The following is a 20724-nucleotide window of genomic DNA, read 5'->3' on the forward strand; positions in this document are numbered from 1 at the left end:
TTTGAATTTGATTCAAATCATAGCCAAATTAACTTATTTACATCGTACTTTCTGTGATGTTCCTCTTGGTTCAATACCCTAAGGTGTTCTGATTTTTTGAAAAATGTCTACACGGAATGTAGTTATAAGGGCTTAAGTGAAACTCTGCATTGACTCGCATTAGCGCTCGTAGTGATAGAAAAAGACAAAGTGCTAATCTAATCGACCGGATAACGATCATTAAGAAAAGGATTGTAGTTTTTAGGAATAAATAAAGAATGTATTATCATACTTTATTATATTTTGTTTGCCTAAAATTCGTAACTCATATCATAGGTTGGCCAGTTGTACTTCCTCTTAAAAAAATAATCACCTAAACAGCAACCACCACCACCACCACCACCACCACCACCACCACCACCACCACCACCACCACCACCACCACGCGGCCGTGGCCTTCGTTATGGTACAGACCTAGCATTTACCTGGTATGGAAATGGGAAAACATGGAACAGCATTTTAGGGCTGTCTACAGTGGGGCTCGAATCCCCTGTCCCCCGAATTCAAGCCAATAACTCGGTGAACCAAACCGCGGAGCTATTTGCTTGGTTTTCCCATACACGGCGGATACTGCCCACCCTGATTGGAGGGTCTGCCTTACAACCGCACTCTTATTTGTTTATTTGTCCTATCATTTTGTCTCTTCTTCGGGTCAAATTTCGCCAGAGGATTCTCCTCTCAACAATCCGATTAAATATCTCTCCATTCGGAAATCTATCTACCCATCTCACCGTCAGCATACTTTTGTAACACCACATTTCTAAAGCTTCTCTTCTCTTTCTTTCCGAGCTAGTTATGCTCCATGTTTCACTTCCATACAATGCTAGGCTTGAAACGAAACATACATACATACATACATACATACATACATACATACATACATCATCATTATAGATCGTTAAGCCTTTCGGCGTTCAGTCTGCAAGCCTCTGTGAATTTACTAAACGTCCCCACAATCCTTTCCAAGGAGTCACTCGCCTGTCAAATGGGAGTGAGACTCCGTTACTCCCATAGATCCGAGGCTTGCTTAAAATATTCTGAGCTCGGTAAATTCGTGAAGCAGGGTGCTACCATACTTGCGCATAGTCCAAGTGAGGATCTCTCCTCTAACGGGTGGATTGTATAGTCCTAGCCGCCTGAGCACAAGGAGGGCCATGACTCAGCATATGTCCGATATACCCACTCCCATTCCGTAGCAACCGGTGGTATCCCGACTCTCAGGACTACTTACTAGGCCGCTCAGCTGTTGTCAATGGTTCACGAACTAGGACGTGACTACAGTGACCCACACCATAAAAAATAATCTTCCTAATTCCTGAAGATGGTTTTCTGTGGTTTCCCATTTTCACACCAGGCAAATGCTGGGGCTGTACCTTCATTAAGGCCACGGCCGCTTCCTTCTCACTCCTAGCCCTTCCCTTTCCCATCGTCGCCATGAGACCTATCTGTGTCTGTGCGACGTAAAGCAAATAGCAAAAATAAAAATAGCAAATAAATTTATTTTCTTACAAAAGATCTTGCCTGCTTGTGCTAGTCTGTATTGGACGTCCTCCTGAATTCTGACATAATTAGTTATTCTACCAGCCAAGTAACAATATAGGTCATATAACTCGTCTTGATATACCTGTCGTAGTCATTTTTTTTCCCTGCCCTTTTCAATGGTTTTATGAACATTTAATAAGAAGCGCAGTTCGTAGTCAGAATTCATCCATTCTGACGTCATCATGCCGCCTGTTTGGTAAAATCAGTCCATATATTCGGTTTTTTATCCTGTACTTCTTGATGTAAAGCTTGGTATTGTGTCGTAGAAAGCAATGGTATTTTAATCGCATTTCTTCTATATAGAACGGTTGTCTTGTGAGCTCATAGGTTAGTCTCAAAGGAGCGTTTCCTGTTAGGCAGAGAACTATTTTAAAATACATCGCCTTCACGCTTTCTAGTGTAGCTAGGTTATCCTACGATGGGTGTTCCCAGATAATGTCTAAGGCATATGTCATGATTGGGTGTGTTTGCACTTAGACTTTTTCTCTTTATACATTTTTAATACATTTATTTGACTTTTATTGGAACAGCATTTGGTCATCCTCCATATACAAGGAACACTTATAGCACACATACAAAAATATAAATTGTCAGTGCAAAGTACGTATAAGAATGAAAACCAAATCGTCCACAGTCCTCATATAGTGAACACTGCACAAAATCTCTCTTCTGGGAAAAGAGGGGAAGAACAAATAAAACACAAAACACAAAAAACTGTCAACGGTACGAAGGGCAGAAGGTTCTTTTTTTCTGCGGTTCTCAAAAAGTCCATGACAGCATTGAGAACTGAATTGTTTTCACCCTACAACACCAATGCAGCACTTGTAGATCAGATAGTTCAGATGAAAAGCGGCTTCGAGAAGCATCATAAAGACCACACTTAAACAAAATATGGTTGAGATCTCCATCCTCCGCATACTGACATCGACAGCGCGGTGAAGCCAACACTCCTATGCGATAGAGATGTGAAGGGAATGATCCATGATTGAGCCATTAGACCTCGTGACCGATGAGGAATGTTGGGTCGTACGACAGCATAAGCTCTGCCTTTATCCAGTTGAGATGTTTCCCATGCCGTAGACCATTTGTGACGAATTTGTTGTCAAATAGTGGGAATAAAATCCATCCATGGGAATTACAGCGCTTGTAGTAGCCCTTCCGATGCACCACGTTTGGCTAGTACGTCAGCTGTTGCATTGCCAAAAAAATCCTCTATGTCCTTTGACCCAAAGAAATGCTATGGAGCAACCTGAAGAGTAGATGTTAAACTTTATCTCTTAGCAGCATTAAAGCTATTAGGAACGCTCTGCCATCTGTTGAATATATTTGGAAGCTGTGAAAGGTTAGAGAATCAAAGAGTATCTAGCAGAGAATAGTATTCTTCCGTGATCAGATGAAGTGTATACTCGGTGGCTTGACAGGTAGTATTAAAAATGGCTGATGTAATAGCATAAATACGGATGAAAATCTCATATATCAGAATATTAATGAAAATGTTGTCTGGCTCTGTAGCTAAATGGTTAGCGTGCTGGCCTCTGGTCAAAAGAGTTCAGGGTTCGATTCACAGTCGAGTCGGGAATTTCAACCGTAATTGGTTAATTCCGATGGCTCGGGGGCTTGATGTGTGTGACGTATTCATCATTAGAGTCATCATCCTCATAGACGCGCAGGTCGCCTCTTCGGAGGCCACACGCCATAATGAAAGTGTTCGTCGCTTAGCAACCCACTACGTACAGAATGTATTGCAGGTTAGGGTAAGCATTCCCCTGCAATTATTGGAGTGATCATTGTTAATGATTTGATTTAATGATTACTCAAAGTTAGCTGAACTTAGAGACCTATCAATGTCCCATGATTCACCGGCATTGAAGCAAATCGGTTCAGTAGAACGGACGGACAGATTTTCCAAAGCTGTTCTTTAATATATAGATTTCCTAACCTAATACTTCCTGTATCACCTAATTTCGTTCAACTACATTTCGTTAGTTCTATTTTGGATTTATTTATTTTCATCTTGTAATCCTTCTCCTCCATAATCCGCAAACCTTCATAAACCGAAACATGAATCAATGTCAATAGAAAACCGGGCAGTGCGAAATAATTTTCCGCTTCTTGTCGATCTGATCTTTGTGAAGCGGTCTATAATTTGGGTTCATTCAACTTCCGACAGTCGGTGTGCAACAAGTAGATTTCGCAGCGACAAAAGGATCTTATCGCTTCCAATTTTCTGAGAAATAGTTCGCTATCACGTGCCCCAGTTACTTGGTTGATAAAAGAGGGAGTGATTACTGTACTAGACCTTACACACCATACTGAACAGAGAGAGTTGGTCATGTCCACAAAACCTGTATGAGTAGGGAAAAAGCTGAACACTGACAAAACATCACTGCAGTCTGCCACCGTAGCCTAACGGCTAGGTTAATACCAGCAGTCCTCGGGGTGGCGGGTTCGATTCCCAGTACTGTGGTTGAAATGGTACATGCAGCTCACCTCCATTGGGGTTTTGCCTGAAAAGAGCTGCATCACTTCGGGATGAGGACACGAGCTTACTTACTTTACTGCGGCTCACATGACAATCACAATGTGTAAGCATCATTAACACATATTTAGTTAATTAATATATTATTATTCGAATAACCCTTTTTAGGGTACAATACATCAACTTTGATTACTTTTCTTTGCACTTAACTTTCTTCGTTTCCAAACTTCCTTCATTTTCTGAGAATGTTGTTCCTTTTCCTCTTGAGTCAATTTTCTACCAGTTGTTAATTTCTTTCTCTCCTGTAATCCTGCCTTTCGTGTTACTCCTCTGAAATGTGTTCTGTTTTCTGTTGTATCTATTTTAATTCCAGCGTTTTTCATATCCGTTTCAATTTCAATGAACCACGTTGGCTTGGATTTGTAGCTGTTCAATAAGTTGAAGATTTGTTTAGTTAGTCTATTGTTATTCATTCTATAAATGTGTCCAAAAAACTGCAGTCCTCTTTTCCTCATTACAGTTGTCAGTTTTTCAGCTTTTAAATATAGCTCTCTGTTTGATCGCAGTCTAAATTCAGCATTGTTGTTTCTTATAGGTCCCAGTATTTTTCTCAAAATTCTTCTTTCAAATTTTTCTAAGTTTTCATGATCCCCAATTCTTGTAACTTTGAGAGTTTCTGCCACATAAAAAATTTCTGGCCGGGCCAATGTTTGATAATGTCTTAATTTCAAGGTCCAGGATAGAGATTTCTTATTGTATATATATTTCTGCCATATAAAACATCCTTTCCATTTTGTTTACTCTTATATCAATAGCCACCTTTCCTTTTGTGTTGTTCGTTATCCATTCTCCCAGATATTTAAAGCAATCTGTCCGATATATTATGTTATTGTTAACTGTGATATTTTGAGGGGCAAAAATGATGTTTTTCATGAACTTTTGATTTTGCAAATTATATTTGCAATCCTATTTTGGCCGCTTGTTTCTGTAATTCTGCAATTTGCTCTTGAGCATTATCTAATGTGTCTGTAATTAGCGCCGTGTCATCTGCGAAAGCTAAACAATCTATAATGATTTTATTTGGATTTCTTCCTAGTTGAATACCTTCAGTATTGATATAGTATTAATATATTCATAATTATTAAATAATGATTAATCCCACATGGTGGCCATGATTGTTATGGCGTAAAACTTCACCGTGCTTAGCGGCTTCAAGCCCCGTTGGTGAAAAAAAAAAGAAATCCACAATTCAGTCAAGCAACTCAATATTGAAAACATTCTAGGGATATGAGCTACGAATTTTAGGTAAATAAAATATATTAAGGTATGAGAACACATTCTTTATGCATTCCTAAAAATTACAATCCTTTTCTTAATCATCATTATCCGGTTATCATTTTTCTGCCACTACGAGCGCTAATGTGAGTCAATGCAGAGTTCCACTTAAGCACTGCTACGAGCGCTAATGTGAGTCAATGCATTATTTCACTTAAGCACCACTACGAGCGCTAATGTGAGTCAATGCATTATTTCACTTAAGCACCGCTACGAGCGCTAATGTGAGTCAATGCAGAGTTTCACTTAAGCACCACTACGAGCGCTAATGTGAGTCAATAGATTATTTCACTTAAGCACCGCTACGAGCGCTAATGTGAGTCAATGCAGAGTTTCACTTGAGCCCCATAAGTACATACAATGTGGACATTTTTCAAAAATCAAAAACACGTGAGGGTATTGAACCAAGGAAAGCATTAAGAAGGAATTATGTAAATGAGTTAATTTGGCTAGGATATTAATAAAAAGAAAACGAGTAAAAAACAAGCTATTTTAGGCTGTTTTTCCGGAACTACATTTAAGCTTGACAGAGCTGTCCAAGACTCACAATTTGAAAAGTTTCTGGGCCCTTTAGCCCTTCAAATTTCGGCACAATTGGAGAAACTGCTTAATTTTACGTTTTTCTTAGTTTAGGTACATTGTCTGCTAGGAAAGGTTTTCAACGTTAAAAATTCACAGTTTGAAACTGACAAGAAAACGAGAGAATTCATCAGACTAACACTGGCGGACACCATCTAGAAAGTAAATTTCTTAGGAGAAATCTCTGCTCCGTTTGAAATAACAACAGGGGTAAGACAAGGAGACGGATTATCCCCAATCCTCTTAAGCTCTGACATTGGAAAGAATAAGTGGAATACACCTGGGGTAGAAAGAACAGAACCTAGAAGTCAAGTGGTTAGCTTTTGCAGATGACCTTGCCATCTTAACAAAAAACCGAGAAACCGCTCAAAATATGCTGGAGGGCCTGCATGAAATCGCCGAAAAAGTGGGTCTTCAAGTCTCTTATGAGAAGACTGAATGTATGGAGTACAAGTACCAAGGTATTTGGAGGTAAAAAATGGCAAGATTAAAAGGAGAGATAAGTTTAAATATCCGGGTGAATGGATTCAGCTCAACGGACTGGATAAAGAGGCAAACAAGGCAATAATCAAAAAATAGGATCTGGCCTGCAAGCTAACACAAAACAGGAGTAACAAACGGCAGTATCTCACAAGCCCGAAATCCAACATTATTAGTAATAAAACAGGAAGGATTGTACGCTTCAGTGTGTCTTATTTTAATTTTTGTTTTTAAAATGGGGAGCTGCAAGATCTCGAGAAGGAAAGGAAGATTCGGAGGAAAATTTTGGGACAGCAGAAGACTACTGATCGGACTTGGAAGAAAAGGAGAAATTAGGAGCTCTACAAGTTCACGGAAAAGATCATGGGCATAATGTGGAAACGAAAGCTGAAATTCTACGGACACCTGCTAAGAATGGATGACAAACGACTGACCAAATACATCATGGAGTTAAAGGTCCCCTCCAAGTGGGTAGAAGAGTTCAAGAGGGATGCGGAAGAAGCTGAAATTACACTAGAGATTATCCACAACAGAAGAGAGTTCTGAAGGAAAGATGAAAGTAAAATCATTTGAAGAGAAACCCCTAATACGGAGGCCCGAACGTAAAATGAAGCGAAAAATGAAGACATTTTGGGAAGCGAAGAGAAGAAAGACCAAGAAGTCTTAAGTTCTACGCGTACGATTATCGGTCAAATTAGGAAACAGAAAATAACATAGTAATGTAGGCTATTTGTGTTGTGGCTGAGACAGTTTATAAAAACAAGCAGGGCCAGGTACTTCGGAAGGAACAAAATCAAACTGCGCTTAGGGCCGGTATTATAGTAGAGGTTTAAACTGTTGGTTCAGTTTAAACTTCGGTTTGTCTGTTATTCGCTTATTATAAAACTTAATCTTAAGTTTACCTAGAGATTAATTTTACTGCCACTCATCTACCGTTTAAACTGAAGTTTAAGAATACACAACCTTACAACATGACAGAATGAATGGATCTCGAAGATATTTTTGAGTTGTTTGAAGAAATACTAAGCGATGATGAAGAAGTGGTCCAAATTATTGAACGAAATAAGAGTTTTTAAATAGGTTTAGGCTTACAAAACAGACTGTCATAACCCTATTTCACCAAATTGGTGCTGGAATAAAACATCAACTTGTGAAAATTTAGATTTTATAATTCCACCTTTACAATATTGTAATTGTCTTTATTAATTTGTAGTCTTTTTAATAAAGATAATTACAGTATTGTAAAGGTGGAAATATAAAATCTAAATTTTCACAAGTTGATACTTTGACAATACGGGCTCTAATATGAAATTTATAACGTGAAATGGAATAAAACATGCAACGAAAATGTAAGAATCTAGAAATGACATTTTGAACTATTTGCATGTCAAAAGTGTAAATTTTAGAAAATAAAGTAACTTCCTTGTATTTCAGAAATCATGCTGTAGAACCTCTCAGTCAGCTACTACTGTAATAGCATTGCGGTTTTATGCCTCCGGCAGTACGTTTATTACAACGGGACATTTCGGATGAATTCATAAGGCCACTGTTTCACGGACTATATAAATATTTCTGTACTAATTGCACAAGCAATTCTATTTCCTTACAAGTAAAATTAAGACAACGTTTATTGTTTCTGTCCGCCATTTTACCTACAAGAAGTAAACAAAACATTATCGATAGTCATCCCTCCTTGCAAGTCACTGCTACCAAGATCGTATATTTCCTTCTTCACCTCAGTTTAACTTAGGCCGGCCATTATAAGACTCAACATCGGTTTAAACTCAAGTTAGAGTTTAACTCAATCTCCAGTTTAAACCTTAATGCAATCCAAGAATCAGGTAAAAGTTTCAGTTGTGTGATTAAAGGAAACTGCTGAAGCAACAGGCTTTTATGAGTGGGGCTTGTTGCTGTAAAAACCTAAATAAACTTCCTCTACTTTAGATTTCATAAAAAAAATTCCTAGCTTAGATTCTTCCTCTTTTTTTATCTTGAAAGTAAATACTGAGTTTCACAAATTAATGTGTCACCGTTTTCCCGTGATGCTGTGGCGCAGAGCTGTGTTGTCGTAAGAGCAATACTGTTTTCTTAACATGGAATGACTGACGCCTTATCAGTACAGAGTGTGTGACTGGAGACTACACAGTGGCTGATCGCTCGTCTTCCTATTGTCGGACCTCCAGCTGCCGCCAACCTGTTATGCTGCTTCACTGAGTTTTGGTGTCTGTTTAATGAACCCCGTGGTAGGGCCGCTGAGAAGGGGAAGTAGAGGGGTGGGACATCTGCCTTACAGACCAGACTGTCTCCCTTTCCAGAAACCCGGCACCACTCGGCTTGGACACGAACTCAGGTACCTTCACTACGATTATAGTTCCCGATCTCGGTGGTGGTGAAAGGGATCACCTCAAGTAGTCCAGACTCTCCAACGTGATGTGTTTTCTAGTTCATGGTATTTGCTCATTTTCTCTTTGCTTGTAATGAAATATGATGTGTTCTGTCAATTACGAGATTTGTGTGAATTTGTGTTTGTTCGTGTTTGGAACTGTTCGATCTGTGTTTAATATCTGAATGATGATCTTATATTCACTGAGTACTCTTTCTTTGATCAAATTTTTAGCCATCTTAAATAATTCCAATGTTCATGAAGACCAATTGTATTTAGAACGCAACACACGTTTTAAAAAATATACCTTACTTGTCTTAAGGAGTGTTTCTTGATTTTTCAATAGATCCGAGGAACAATGAGAGACATTTTGTTTCTGAAATGTCATTAGCGAACAAATTTTGCAAATAAAATCATATCTGAATGTTTGTGTTTTGCACAAAATCATAAACAAAACAAAAAGTTCTTTCAACACATATTTTTGTCACTTGCATTCATTACTAAAAATCCAGAACTGCCTTCATTAAATTGTCTATCTACGGCTATATAAGAAATGTATAAACTTAGTGAAGTTAGATCAGATAGGCCTACGATATTTCATTAATCTATTTTTTTTTTACAATTGGTTATACAACGCACCGACACAGATAGGTCTTATGGCGACGATGGGATAGGAAAGACCTACGAGTGAGAAGGAAGCAGTCATGGCCTTAATTAAGGTACAGAGAAAATATTCAAAACTTAAAATCACAGTAGAATTTTGAGTATTTTATTTAGTGGAGAAACAGAGTTATTAAATGAAACGTGTACTCACTCACACAATATAGAAACACTTTGCAAACTACATTGAATTGTTTCGAAGAACATCTATCTTCTCTTTTTGATATGATTGTTGTAAACTGTTGTAAATGTTCTTTCAACAGGTTTGCTGCAAGAAAAAAAGGTCAACAGCAAAGAACGAAAATCGAAGAACATGCTTGTTTTTATTAACATTGTTGAAGTTGGTAAAAAAATAATTCTTCTTTTACTTCGCCTTAGTTGTGATGTTATTTTTTATTTCAGGCAAATGTTTCCTCAGATGAAGTTTCGTGTTTCGGGCTTGGATTCGAAAGCGAAATACATTCTCCTGTTGGATATAGTCGCGGCCGACGACTACAGATATAAATTTCATAACAGGTACTTAACAAAGAGAGAGATTTGCTTAACAGAAACTTAGAGCAGAGAAATTTTGTTTTTTTGTTTCACAGGCGCATGTTTCCTGCCTATAAAGTCCGGGTAACAGGCCTTGACAAAAAAGCAAAGTACATCCTTCTTATGGACATCGTAGCGGCAGACGACTGCAGATATAAATTCCATAACAGGTACAACCAAAAAAATACCAACAGAATAGATCGAGACAAAAAGAACGAAAAAAAGTCCGCTAAAATTGTTGTCGTGGGATTTTTGTTCAGTTTATTTTCAAAACTGCATGATTTATGCGGTGCCCAGTGTGTACTTGGGATTTTTTGCCCATATTTTTGGTGATTTTACAAATTAACTTCTTCAGTCCATCAAATAAACCGGGGAATTTTTTGAAAGCAATATGTTATAAAATGAACAAATGTTCATTTTATAACTTGAAAATTTAATGAGAAAAGTGTGAGGTTGTGTAGTTTTTTGGTTGGCTGAAATGGAACATGGGTACTAGTTGTTTGAAATTGACTTTGCATACTTAATTTCTTGCTGGCTGACAAAAAAGAAAACTCAATGTTTGATGGACTGTATTGACAAGAAATTTGACACCGAGCCTTCTGTTACAGGGGGTTGGTGCTCATTTGGGAAAGGGGCAGAAAATCTTTGTTAACTTTCGGAGATGATCAGAAACTATTTTGGTGAAACGTTTTACCGGGCCTTTTTGTTACTCGAACTGTGTAGGTGTCAGAAAGCATGCGCTTAGAAGTGTTTCAGTTGTTTGTTTGTATAGATGTTGTATTGTTGTGGATGTGTTTGTGATGTGACGTAGCTAAGGCAACATTGTATTATGTTAAACAAGTTTGCTTGAAGCAGGAATGTTCTGTTAAAAATTAAAACTAATTATAATTCTAGCTGGGAACAAACACTGTATAATGTAACAAATTTGTTCACCTTTCATTATTATAAAATGCTTCAGTTGCAAAACAAATAATTCCCTCAATTGTGTACATACATTCCTTTACTGTTGACAGAAAGGAGAAAAGAAAGACACATTGTGTTGTGTTTTGCAGGATCTAAATGTGTTGTGCAAACAACAGAAAACTTAGAAATAGTTTCCAATCATCGTTTTCTGTGCTAGTTTTTGTCTTTGGAGACAGAGGAATTATAACTTGCAGGATATCTTCAAGAACGAGCAAAAATGACTGTAATGAATTAGACATCTCGAAGTACAGCATAAAAAGTGTCCGAAAGAAGTTCGCAGTTAATTCTTATGAATTATTTTACTGTCAAAAATTATTTGATTCCCATGTGGCCGAGAAAGAATCTGTACATTAAGATTTGTCTCTATGAATGTACTGCTGGGGTCGTAAATTCCCGTAAATTAATAAATAATTCAGTAAATTCCATCACCCAATAACGTCAATACTACTGGATTATCGTGTATGAGTCATTTCTTTTGCTATGGAACTAAATCCTTTCATATTTAAATAGTAATATTTTTCTTCGTAATTTCTTTGATTGAATAAAAATTAATCATAGCTTTTCTTTGCTTTCAAAGTGTTTGAAACGGGTAGCAATCCCGTTGTGTTGTGCCTGAGATAAAATCACTTGCACCGTCAAAAAATGCAATACAAAATATGTTGTTGTGGTCTAATAAAAGGAAGCTATAAAATCAGTTTAGAGGGTTGGCAGGATGGGTAGGACACGTGTGTATATTTCTCAAACAACCGCCAGAGGAAATCCATATTCACTGAAACTTTTAGGATGGACCTCCTGCTGAGGTTGAAAGTGTGTTGAATTGTAAATCAAGAACAAACGAATATAAGTGTTAACAAGAGTTCTAACAAACATACAAAAAAAAAACATCTTTCTTTACATTCTAACTCAAAGAATAATTTACGATTTCCCCTTTAATTTTGTGTATCATTGTTTCACAAATATAAGTTTTTTTATTTTTATTAAGTTTCAATCCAAAATTACAACATTCTTTATATGGTCTCTTGAAACCTTTGAATTGCCGAAATGACCTGAAACAGAATACTGTAGTATCCACTAATTTGTAAAGACAGCTTGATTATTTATATTGGAAACACTGTTATATCAAATATGGCCACACAGAGTGAAATTCTTGGTTTGCAATTCAATATTTGCTTTCTTGGGGATTCAGAATATAATAATTAAATTTTCATCAATGGATCATGATAATTAATATGAATTGAACTAAAATAATAACAAAAAATTTCTTATCGTATCAATTATACACATGTATGCTAACAATTAAAAGGAAATCAATATTAATTTCAAATCATAAATGTTGTTACTTTAAACAATAAAACAGCTCTAATGAATCGAAATTTTAGTTGCACATAAAACACTGATACGAAGAGATAAATTCAGTGAATTTGACCCAGAGTACGGAAAGAGTTGTTTTACGCAGAAAAAACCTGATTAAAATAGGTCTTGAATAAGAAAGTTCAGGGATGAACGCAGAGCATCTTAGCAAGACCAACTGCTTAGCATTCAGTATCCATGTTTAATTTGTTCATTCACTCTTAGATGTCTACGTGTTTCGAGATTAGGAAGAGAATATAAACAGTTGTATTTTGTTCTTAGGAAGACGAAAGTACAAGAAGTTTCTCATGTAGCACACTATTATCAAGGCTGAAAACATAAGCAAACAAATAAAACAAAACATTAAAAATATCCCTTTGAATGTACTATGTATGATGTTGCCTTGTTATGTCACACTGTTGTTAGAAGAATATTTTTACAAAAAGTAATCGGGGAATGACTAATTGTTACATCATTTGTGGCTGTAGTTTGATTGTCATTGTCCGTTTACATCTTGGAAGGAGATCACGTCAGAAATATGGAATGAAGGCCAGTAAAAACTATTTTGAATTACGCATGGAGAGCATAAATAATGGCAGTGAATGCTATTGTACGTTGCAGTGCTTGACTTGCACTTGGCACCTTCACTACTAGGAACACTTCAGTGGTAGAGAATTTCGAGCCAGATGTTCTTTATTTACTTTAGAATTCAAGAGATTTCAGAAACAATTGTTTGCGTAAAGGTGAAGTCAAGTTTGTTCAATTGTTTCTTCGAACCTGTATGTTGATAATGTTTAAGTTAAATGCATTGCTAGCGGGAGATTTGATCCTTTGTTCTCTAATATCTAAGCGTTTTCCTCAACAGTTCAGGTTCGGCACGATTACCAGTGATTAGTGTGCTCAGGAACCTAAGAGAGGCGTATTTCATTTCTGGTGTATTCCTCTGGAGCGACTGAACAAGCGCAAGGTACAGGTCCTTTTGACCTCAACTAAGCTGACAATTTCCATTTTTCTGGAATGATCTCCTTGCTGGTGTATTCATAGGGAATTATGTTCCATTCTTGACCTTATTTATACCATAACTGATTTGTTGAAGGGGGGAGTTATCTAAAATTCCTAAAATTCATATCAAGAATAGAACATGATTTCAAGACAAACGTAAAGTAAGTATATATTGGTTGTTACCGTGTTAGATAAATGTTAAGGCCAACTGTTATGTCAGTCAAGCTAAGAAACACAATGTTAGAAGCAAAATTTAATTTTCTTTAGAATTAAGTAATACATGAACGAAGAAAACTCCTAACATAGATATGTTACTAACCACACATGCACCAAATCAGTCAGTAATACCAACTCTGCCCAGTATAGGAACACAGCCTGGTTTCAAGCTGTTTCTAAGTCGCGTCACAAGATGGCAATACGTACTAATATTCAAGAACATTACTTATGTATAAAAAGATGCTGTCGAATTTCCCTATGGGAAAAATCATATGATCATTCTCGTTCACAACCATCCATCAGCGCCAGCCGTAAGACATAGCCAGTACGGTTGCTAGGTAACATTGTCTGGCCATCTATCCACACTTTACATCACAACCTGTATGGTTGCTAGGTAACATACCTTACATTACAACTTGCACGGTTGCTAGGTTACACTTCCGTCACCCAAATTTTCAGATGCCCCGAGCCATAATAATAATAATAATATTTATGTCAAAATAACAACATTCTTGTTATCAATGGCTTCATTAACCTACTGTTTAATTGCTCAAACGTATTTTTCTTGCTTTGAATCAATAGTGTATTTTGTCACGGATTTTAAGTCAGTAAAACTGGAACTAATATAAAACGAAAATACCAATCACCTTTGACAGATGTTTGAACCTGAGTGAAATCACAGGTGCTTTTTTACGAATTGCTATTTCACTTACAAAATAATTTCGAGATTTTTTTAGTTAACCTGTCATTTTAATTAAATAAATAAAGTAATATAAATACACTAATTGGAAATACAGAACGTTTGTTTATAGGACTTTACGAAATAACAAACACAAAACAACAGTAGAAGACGAAAGTAAACATTTTTGTGCACGAATGTCACAATTTTCAAATTTAAAAAAAAATAGTCAGAAAGACAATGGTCTACAATGTCGCGAAGTTAGCGTGTCGTCCACAGGCGTATTACTTTGATTTCTCGACCGAGTTCACTATTTGCTTATCATGCAACTCCTGAACATGAATAAACAACCGTTCAGATTACGATTAAAGTATTACCGAAAATCGAAATATGGTAGAAAACAACATTATAATACCTCATTATAATAGTTAATGTAATGAGTGGACGGTGAAAAATATCACCATCGCTTCTAGACACACTAACAAGAAAATGTCATTAGTGTTTTCAGTACACAAACACGAAACAAAACAGTGGAATAAAGGACTACATTATATTTGTACTCCGAATGAAAGCAACCTCTAATATTATATTAGTTACTGAATCACGCAAGTTTACTTCTAAAGACATTTTGAACAAAGAAAATTTTTTTTTTTTTTTTTTTTTTGCTAGGGGCTTTACGTCGCACCGACACAGATAGGTCTTATGGCGACGATGGGATAGGAAAGGCCTAGGAGTTGGAAGGAAGCGGCCGTGGCCTTAATTAAGGCACAGCCCCAGCATTTGCCTGGTGTGAAAATGGGAAACCACGGAAAACCATTTTCAGGGCTGCCGATAGTGGGATTCGAACCTACTATCTCCCGGATGCAAGCTCACAGCCGCGCGCCTCTACGCGCACGACCAACTCGCCCGGTAGAAAATTTTTTTTTTTTATTAAATAAAAAAAATAAAATAAAAAAATAAAAAAAATAAAATAAAAAGAAAATTTTTTAAAAACGAGGGTTCTGTTTTCAAAATTTACACATTTAGTTTGTATTCAAAATGCTAATGGTAAATTAGTTCTACATTCTGCGTTGAGTTTGAAAAAAATGGGCAATTAGTTGCTTGGTACCTTCATGACTTTCAGAAGAAGTCAGTTGAAGTATATTTTGAAAGAAAGATAAGAAAATACTCTTTGCCCGTATTACTAATTTATCTTACATTTCTTCTTGTTGGATTTTGACTAAACCTTTGTGTAGTGTTTACGCTAGAGGCAGATGGTTTTCACGAAAAGAAATAATATTTGCCAAGAAGCCAAACGACAGAGAACAAATAATATATAAATGTCAGTTTTGTTCACATTAATTTTCTAGTTAAGACTGTTTTGCAAAATCTTTAGTTTGGAAAATAAGAACGTTTTAACTGAACGGAAAATGAATTTCCAGATAGATTTTGTCATGTAAATGATTGTAAACAGGATACAAGTTTTTTTTCTAGTTGCTGTACGTCCCACCGACACAGATAGGTCTTATGGCGACGATGGGACAGGGAAGGGCTAGGAGTGGGAAAGAAGCGGCCGTGGCCTTAATTAAGGTACAGCCCCAGCATTTGCCTGGTGTGAAAATGGGAAACCACGGAAAACCATTTTCAGGGCTGCCGACAGTGAGATTCGAACCTACTCTCTCCCGAATACCGGATACTGGCCGCACTTAAGCGACTGCAGCTATCGAGCTCGGTGATACAAGTTTTTAATAGCACTTTAAAAATTCAAAATGTCTTCAGAAAATGAATTTAGTTAGGGACAGTAATTCCTTAAGAATATTTATTACCAGTTATTCTGTATAGTTTTATATTTCTGTGTGCATTCATTTACTTTTTTGTTTCATTTTGCACTATTTCGGGATAAGCTATAAATTAAAAGTTTATTTTGTATTTGTTTGTGCACTAACTTCGTAATAAGCTCTACATTCAAAATGACTTAATTTTATTTGAGTTTGACTTTGCAATATTTTAATTTCGCCATAGTCTCTAAATTAAGAACGCTTTACTTTTATTTTGATTATGATTTCTTGTCTCGGTATTCATTTCGGAAAAAAAGATCTAAATTAGATCCGGATTTTTTGCTTTTGCATTAATTTTGACAAAATACGTAAATTAAAATTCGTTAATTATTTATACAGTATTCTTGAACGTTTTTGCATTAATTTCGGGGAAATGATTAATTAAAATTTATTTACATTTGTATTGATTTTTGTAAGTTCTTTATTTTTGCATTAATTCAGAAAAATTCTAAATTATATCCATTTCGTACTTTCCGTTTTTGTTTGTTTTTGCGCAAATATTAAGTACAAAGTGCAAAATATTAATCGATTAATTTTAAGTATTTTTGCTAGTATTTGCTGTTATTTTAGCATAAGCTTTAGATTTACAATAGTTACGTTGTATACGTGTTTGTAAGCTCTACGTTTAGGAGACGCTGGATGTGTGTTGTGCCTGTTACAGCCGCTGGATGGTAGCGGGGAAGGCTGACCCCGAGATGCCTAAGCGGATGTACATCCACCCGGACTCCCCGTCGACCGGCGAGCAGTGGATGCAAAAAGTGGTCTCCTTCCATAAGCTCAAACTTACCAACAACATTTCAGACAAGCACGGCTTTGTAAGTACTGTACGTTCGTATCAACACCTCACATTCTTTTAGTTTAAACTTGGAATGAGTGCGCCTTCCGCCGATACTCGCAGCAGTATAACATTGGCTACTGTTTTTTCTTTAAAAAAAATAGCAGTGTTCTTTTATTTGCTTCAACGTTTTACCATAACCCTTCCTCTGTTTCCCATATTACTGACCCTTGTATCATTATTTTTTTAAATAATATTTCTTCATTTCTATCTAGGGAGTTTCAAACGTGTAATATGTGAGAATTACTTAATTAAATTATAAAACTACCACCACGTATTCTTTTCACTACATTGAAACAAAATGATAATAGAATGACACCTTACGACATTTTATTTATGTTGTACACAGCTTTATGTTCATTAGAGATTTTAAAATATACAACATAATTTAGAAACCTACCGAACTTCTGTGAAATTTTCTCCAACTCCTTTGATGAGCTCAATCGAGATTATACCACAAGACTTTTCATATTTTCTTCTTCTGCGCGAATGGGTCACTTAGGACCACGCGGTATCAACATTTGTTGAGCTTTCCTCCATGTCCAATTGTTCTTTATTTTCGTCAATTGTTGTAATTTCTGTTCCTACGACCAAGTACATCCTACAGATTTGGTGATCCTAATTCAGTGAGGTATTTCTGTACTTGCTTATATCATTTTGATTTCGTACGTTTGATTTGCAACAAAATTATGTATTCGATAACTAAGTCCGTGGTTATTAATTCTTTACACATGGCTTATAAATTGGATTCCTCTCAGTCTCATTTTATCAGCAAGTTTAGATGTTTTAAAATATATCTATTTCCGAGTTGGGTTTGGAGTAAGGTATGCCATTTTTAATTCTTGGCCGTAAGATTTTTTTCATGGTTTTCCTTTCTGTAATCTTTAATTGTTTCTTTAATCTTTTATGATGTAAATTGGCCGTTTCTGAAGCAAAAAGAGCTTCAGGTTTGATCCCTGTTGAGTAATAACAAATTTTACTGTTCAGGACAAGCCTTTTTTGTGTGTGTTGAAAAGTAGTTTCCATTTTCTGATTTCTTGAAACTACTGATTTATTTCTATTGGCATTTTCAGTGATCCATTCACCTAAGTGAATATTTTATTGAACTCAGTACCAGGAAAAAAGAAACGTTTGTGTTTTAAACCTTCAGGAGAAATTTGTGCAGTATAATAATATTTAATACAATTAATTGTGAAAATAATCAAGTACGGTATTACTTTTGCTACATAACAGTAATGATTACATCCCTCCAAATTGGGCTAATGTCAGATAGGGCATCCGTCTATAAAATTTGGCCAAGTACACACAATTCACACCCGCGACTTCACTTGGGCTTGGGGAAAAGCGGTAGAATTGTTCTTACTTGCTGTGGTATGGTACTGTCCTCCGATATCCAAAATCATGGGTTTAAACGTGGCGAGATGAAAAAATTCTGTGCGATGACGTCAAAGTTCCGTGAGAAGACGGCTTCAACAGAAGAACAAGAAGAAGAAGAAGGTGATGATTAAGCTACTCTTCAACTTGTTCGTTCCTTTGTTAATTAAGCTTGGGAAGGGTTAAATGAGCTAATCCCTCTGAAAGATTGTTCTAAAATCTCGTATACTTCTTTATGGAACGCATTACATAAACGACAATCAACTTCAGTTTGTTTGTTTGGATACTAGAGTGTGTGTGATGGAGAAAGATTTATATGGAGGAAACCATTCTATCCTTTCTTATTTCTTTTAAATATCACGAACCATAAAAATATACGTCTTAATCGAATGAAGTTACAAACCTATAATAAGGCTATGCTTTCCTAGCTATTCAGGCCGGATATCAAGCAAGCACGCCTTTTTAGAAGACTGGCTGTAATTGGTTCAATTCTTTACTCCGAGACCACCTATTGTAACCGATAAATCATCAGGTTGTTGCCAAGGTAACTAATCCCTCAAATTAGAAAATACTCCCACCTCCACGTCAGCTATCATTCAACTGTTTCCAAAGTCTCCTGTAACAACTTTGAAGTCAAAGCCTACTGGACTGCTCTTTCAGGTGTATCATTAAATAGGAACATGATTCGTTCTTTCTTTCTATCCCAAAGGCTACAGGTCTTTAAGAATGCAAAGAAGTTTAAGCAAAGATAATACCACACACCATCTAAGTATAGGCTGGAGTGTAAGTGGTCCCTTGTAATGGAGGTGATTACAAATTGTTTCGTCTCGTTAACATAAGATTTAAACATAGCTGCCAAATTCACTGGCTCCAGTAGCCACTGTTTTAATGATCCATTCCACGGCAGAAAAGATTATTATTATTATTATTATTATTATTATTATTATTATTATTATTATTATTATTATTATTATTATTATTATTATTATTATTATTATTATCCAGCCATGTGGTGTAGAGGTAGCGTGCCTATCTATTATTCCAAGGTCCTAGGTTTGATTTCCGGCCTGTTCAAGGGTTTTAATTCTGTACTGAGGAGTAGAACGCGGTTCACTTGATACGAGATTTTCTCAAGCTCTTTCAATGGTTACTGTGGTGTCGGGAAATTGACGACACTAATTCCATTTAGAACCCCAGCCTTCTCCCCCCCTCCCCCCCCAAAAAAAGAAATTGGCGGTAGGCTGTCATTATTGTAACGACCGCAGGGTTTTCAGGATTTCGCACAATTACAAGCTGTACAACTTTGCTTCCGCCATTTTGTCCCCAACATTGGAGGCTTTAATGAAACAGATTACTTACACACGTATCATTCAAAGTAGTGTCGAAAAAATTGTTCATCTTTTGAAGCGATCCACGAATCGATCCAATTTGTGACTTCTTCATGAGATTGGAAGTGTCGGTCAGCCAGGCCATGCGCCATTGATCTAAACAGGTGATAATCAGATGGAGCAATGTCTGGAGAATACGGCGGGTGGGGTAGGACGTCCCATTTTAACATTCCCAGGTATGTTTTGACCTCTTTTGCAATGTGGGGTCAAGCGTTGTCGTGTTGCAAAATCACTTTATCGTGCCTCTCGCTGTATTGCGGCCGTTTGTCTTTCAATGCTATGCTCAAACGCATTAATTGCGTTCGATAACGAGCACCTGTGATTGTTTCACCGGGTTTTAACACCTCATAGTACACGACGCCGAGCTGGTCCCACCAAATGCAGAGCCTGATCTTGGAGCCGTGAATATTCGGTTTTGCAGTCGATGTTGAAGCATGGCCGGGATATCCCCATGATTTTTTGCGTTTAGGGTTATCGTAATGAACCCATTTTTCGTCCCCGTTCAACATCTCTTGGTTTCAACTCATACGGGACCCAAGTCCCTTCTTTCTGAATCATGCACATGGTCTCGAGACGTTTTGAAATGGCTTGCTGTGTCACTCCCACTGATCGTGCCAATTCTTCTTGAGTTTGACGCGAGTCTTCACTCAGCAATGTCTCCAATTCTGCATCTTTGAAAACTTTCTCTCTTCCACCACTATGCCGGTCTTCGACGTTAAAATCACCGTTCTTGAAGCATTGAAACCACTCACGACACGTTCTTCCACTAACAGCGTCCTCACCATACGTACGTGAGAGCATTCGATGAGACTCAGCCGCTGTTTTCTTCATATTGAAACAAAACAGTAACACCTTCCGCAAATGCCGAGAATTTGGCTCGTACACTGCCATGCTCAATCGAGAACAACTTTATGATGCAGACACACATCGACTAAGTTTGAATGGGGTTCTGTTGACCGAGGTCCAAGCTAAATGCCTGACGTCTGCGATCTGTTTCGTTCGACCACTACGTACCGTTGTCGCCATCCATCGGCAAACGGCGGAAGCAAAGTTGTACAGCTTGTACCTATAA

The 20724-nt window shown here is 36.9% G+C and overlaps 1 protein-coding gene across 1 annotated transcript in view; it reads left to right on the forward strand.

The window, feature by feature from the left end:
* The window catches only part of bi (T-box transcription factor bifid), a 498179-nt gene that overhangs the window by 228580 nt on the left and 248875 nt on the right, over positions 1 to 20724 (forward strand). The window contains exons 2-3 of the mRNA XM_067159519.2: positions 10085 to 10198; positions 16717 to 16879. Coding sequence (XP_067015620.2) covers positions 10085 to 10198; positions 16717 to 16879 — 277 coding nt within the window. The remainder of the gene's footprint in view (positions 1 to 10084; positions 10199 to 16716; positions 16880 to 20724) is intronic.

This window comes from Anabrus simplex, chromosome X, assembly GCF_040414725.1.
Source record: "Anabrus simplex isolate iqAnaSimp1 chromosome X, ASM4041472v1, whole genome shotgun sequence".
Taxonomy (NCBI): domain Eukaryota; kingdom Metazoa; phylum Arthropoda; class Insecta; order Orthoptera; family Tettigoniidae; genus Anabrus; species Anabrus simplex.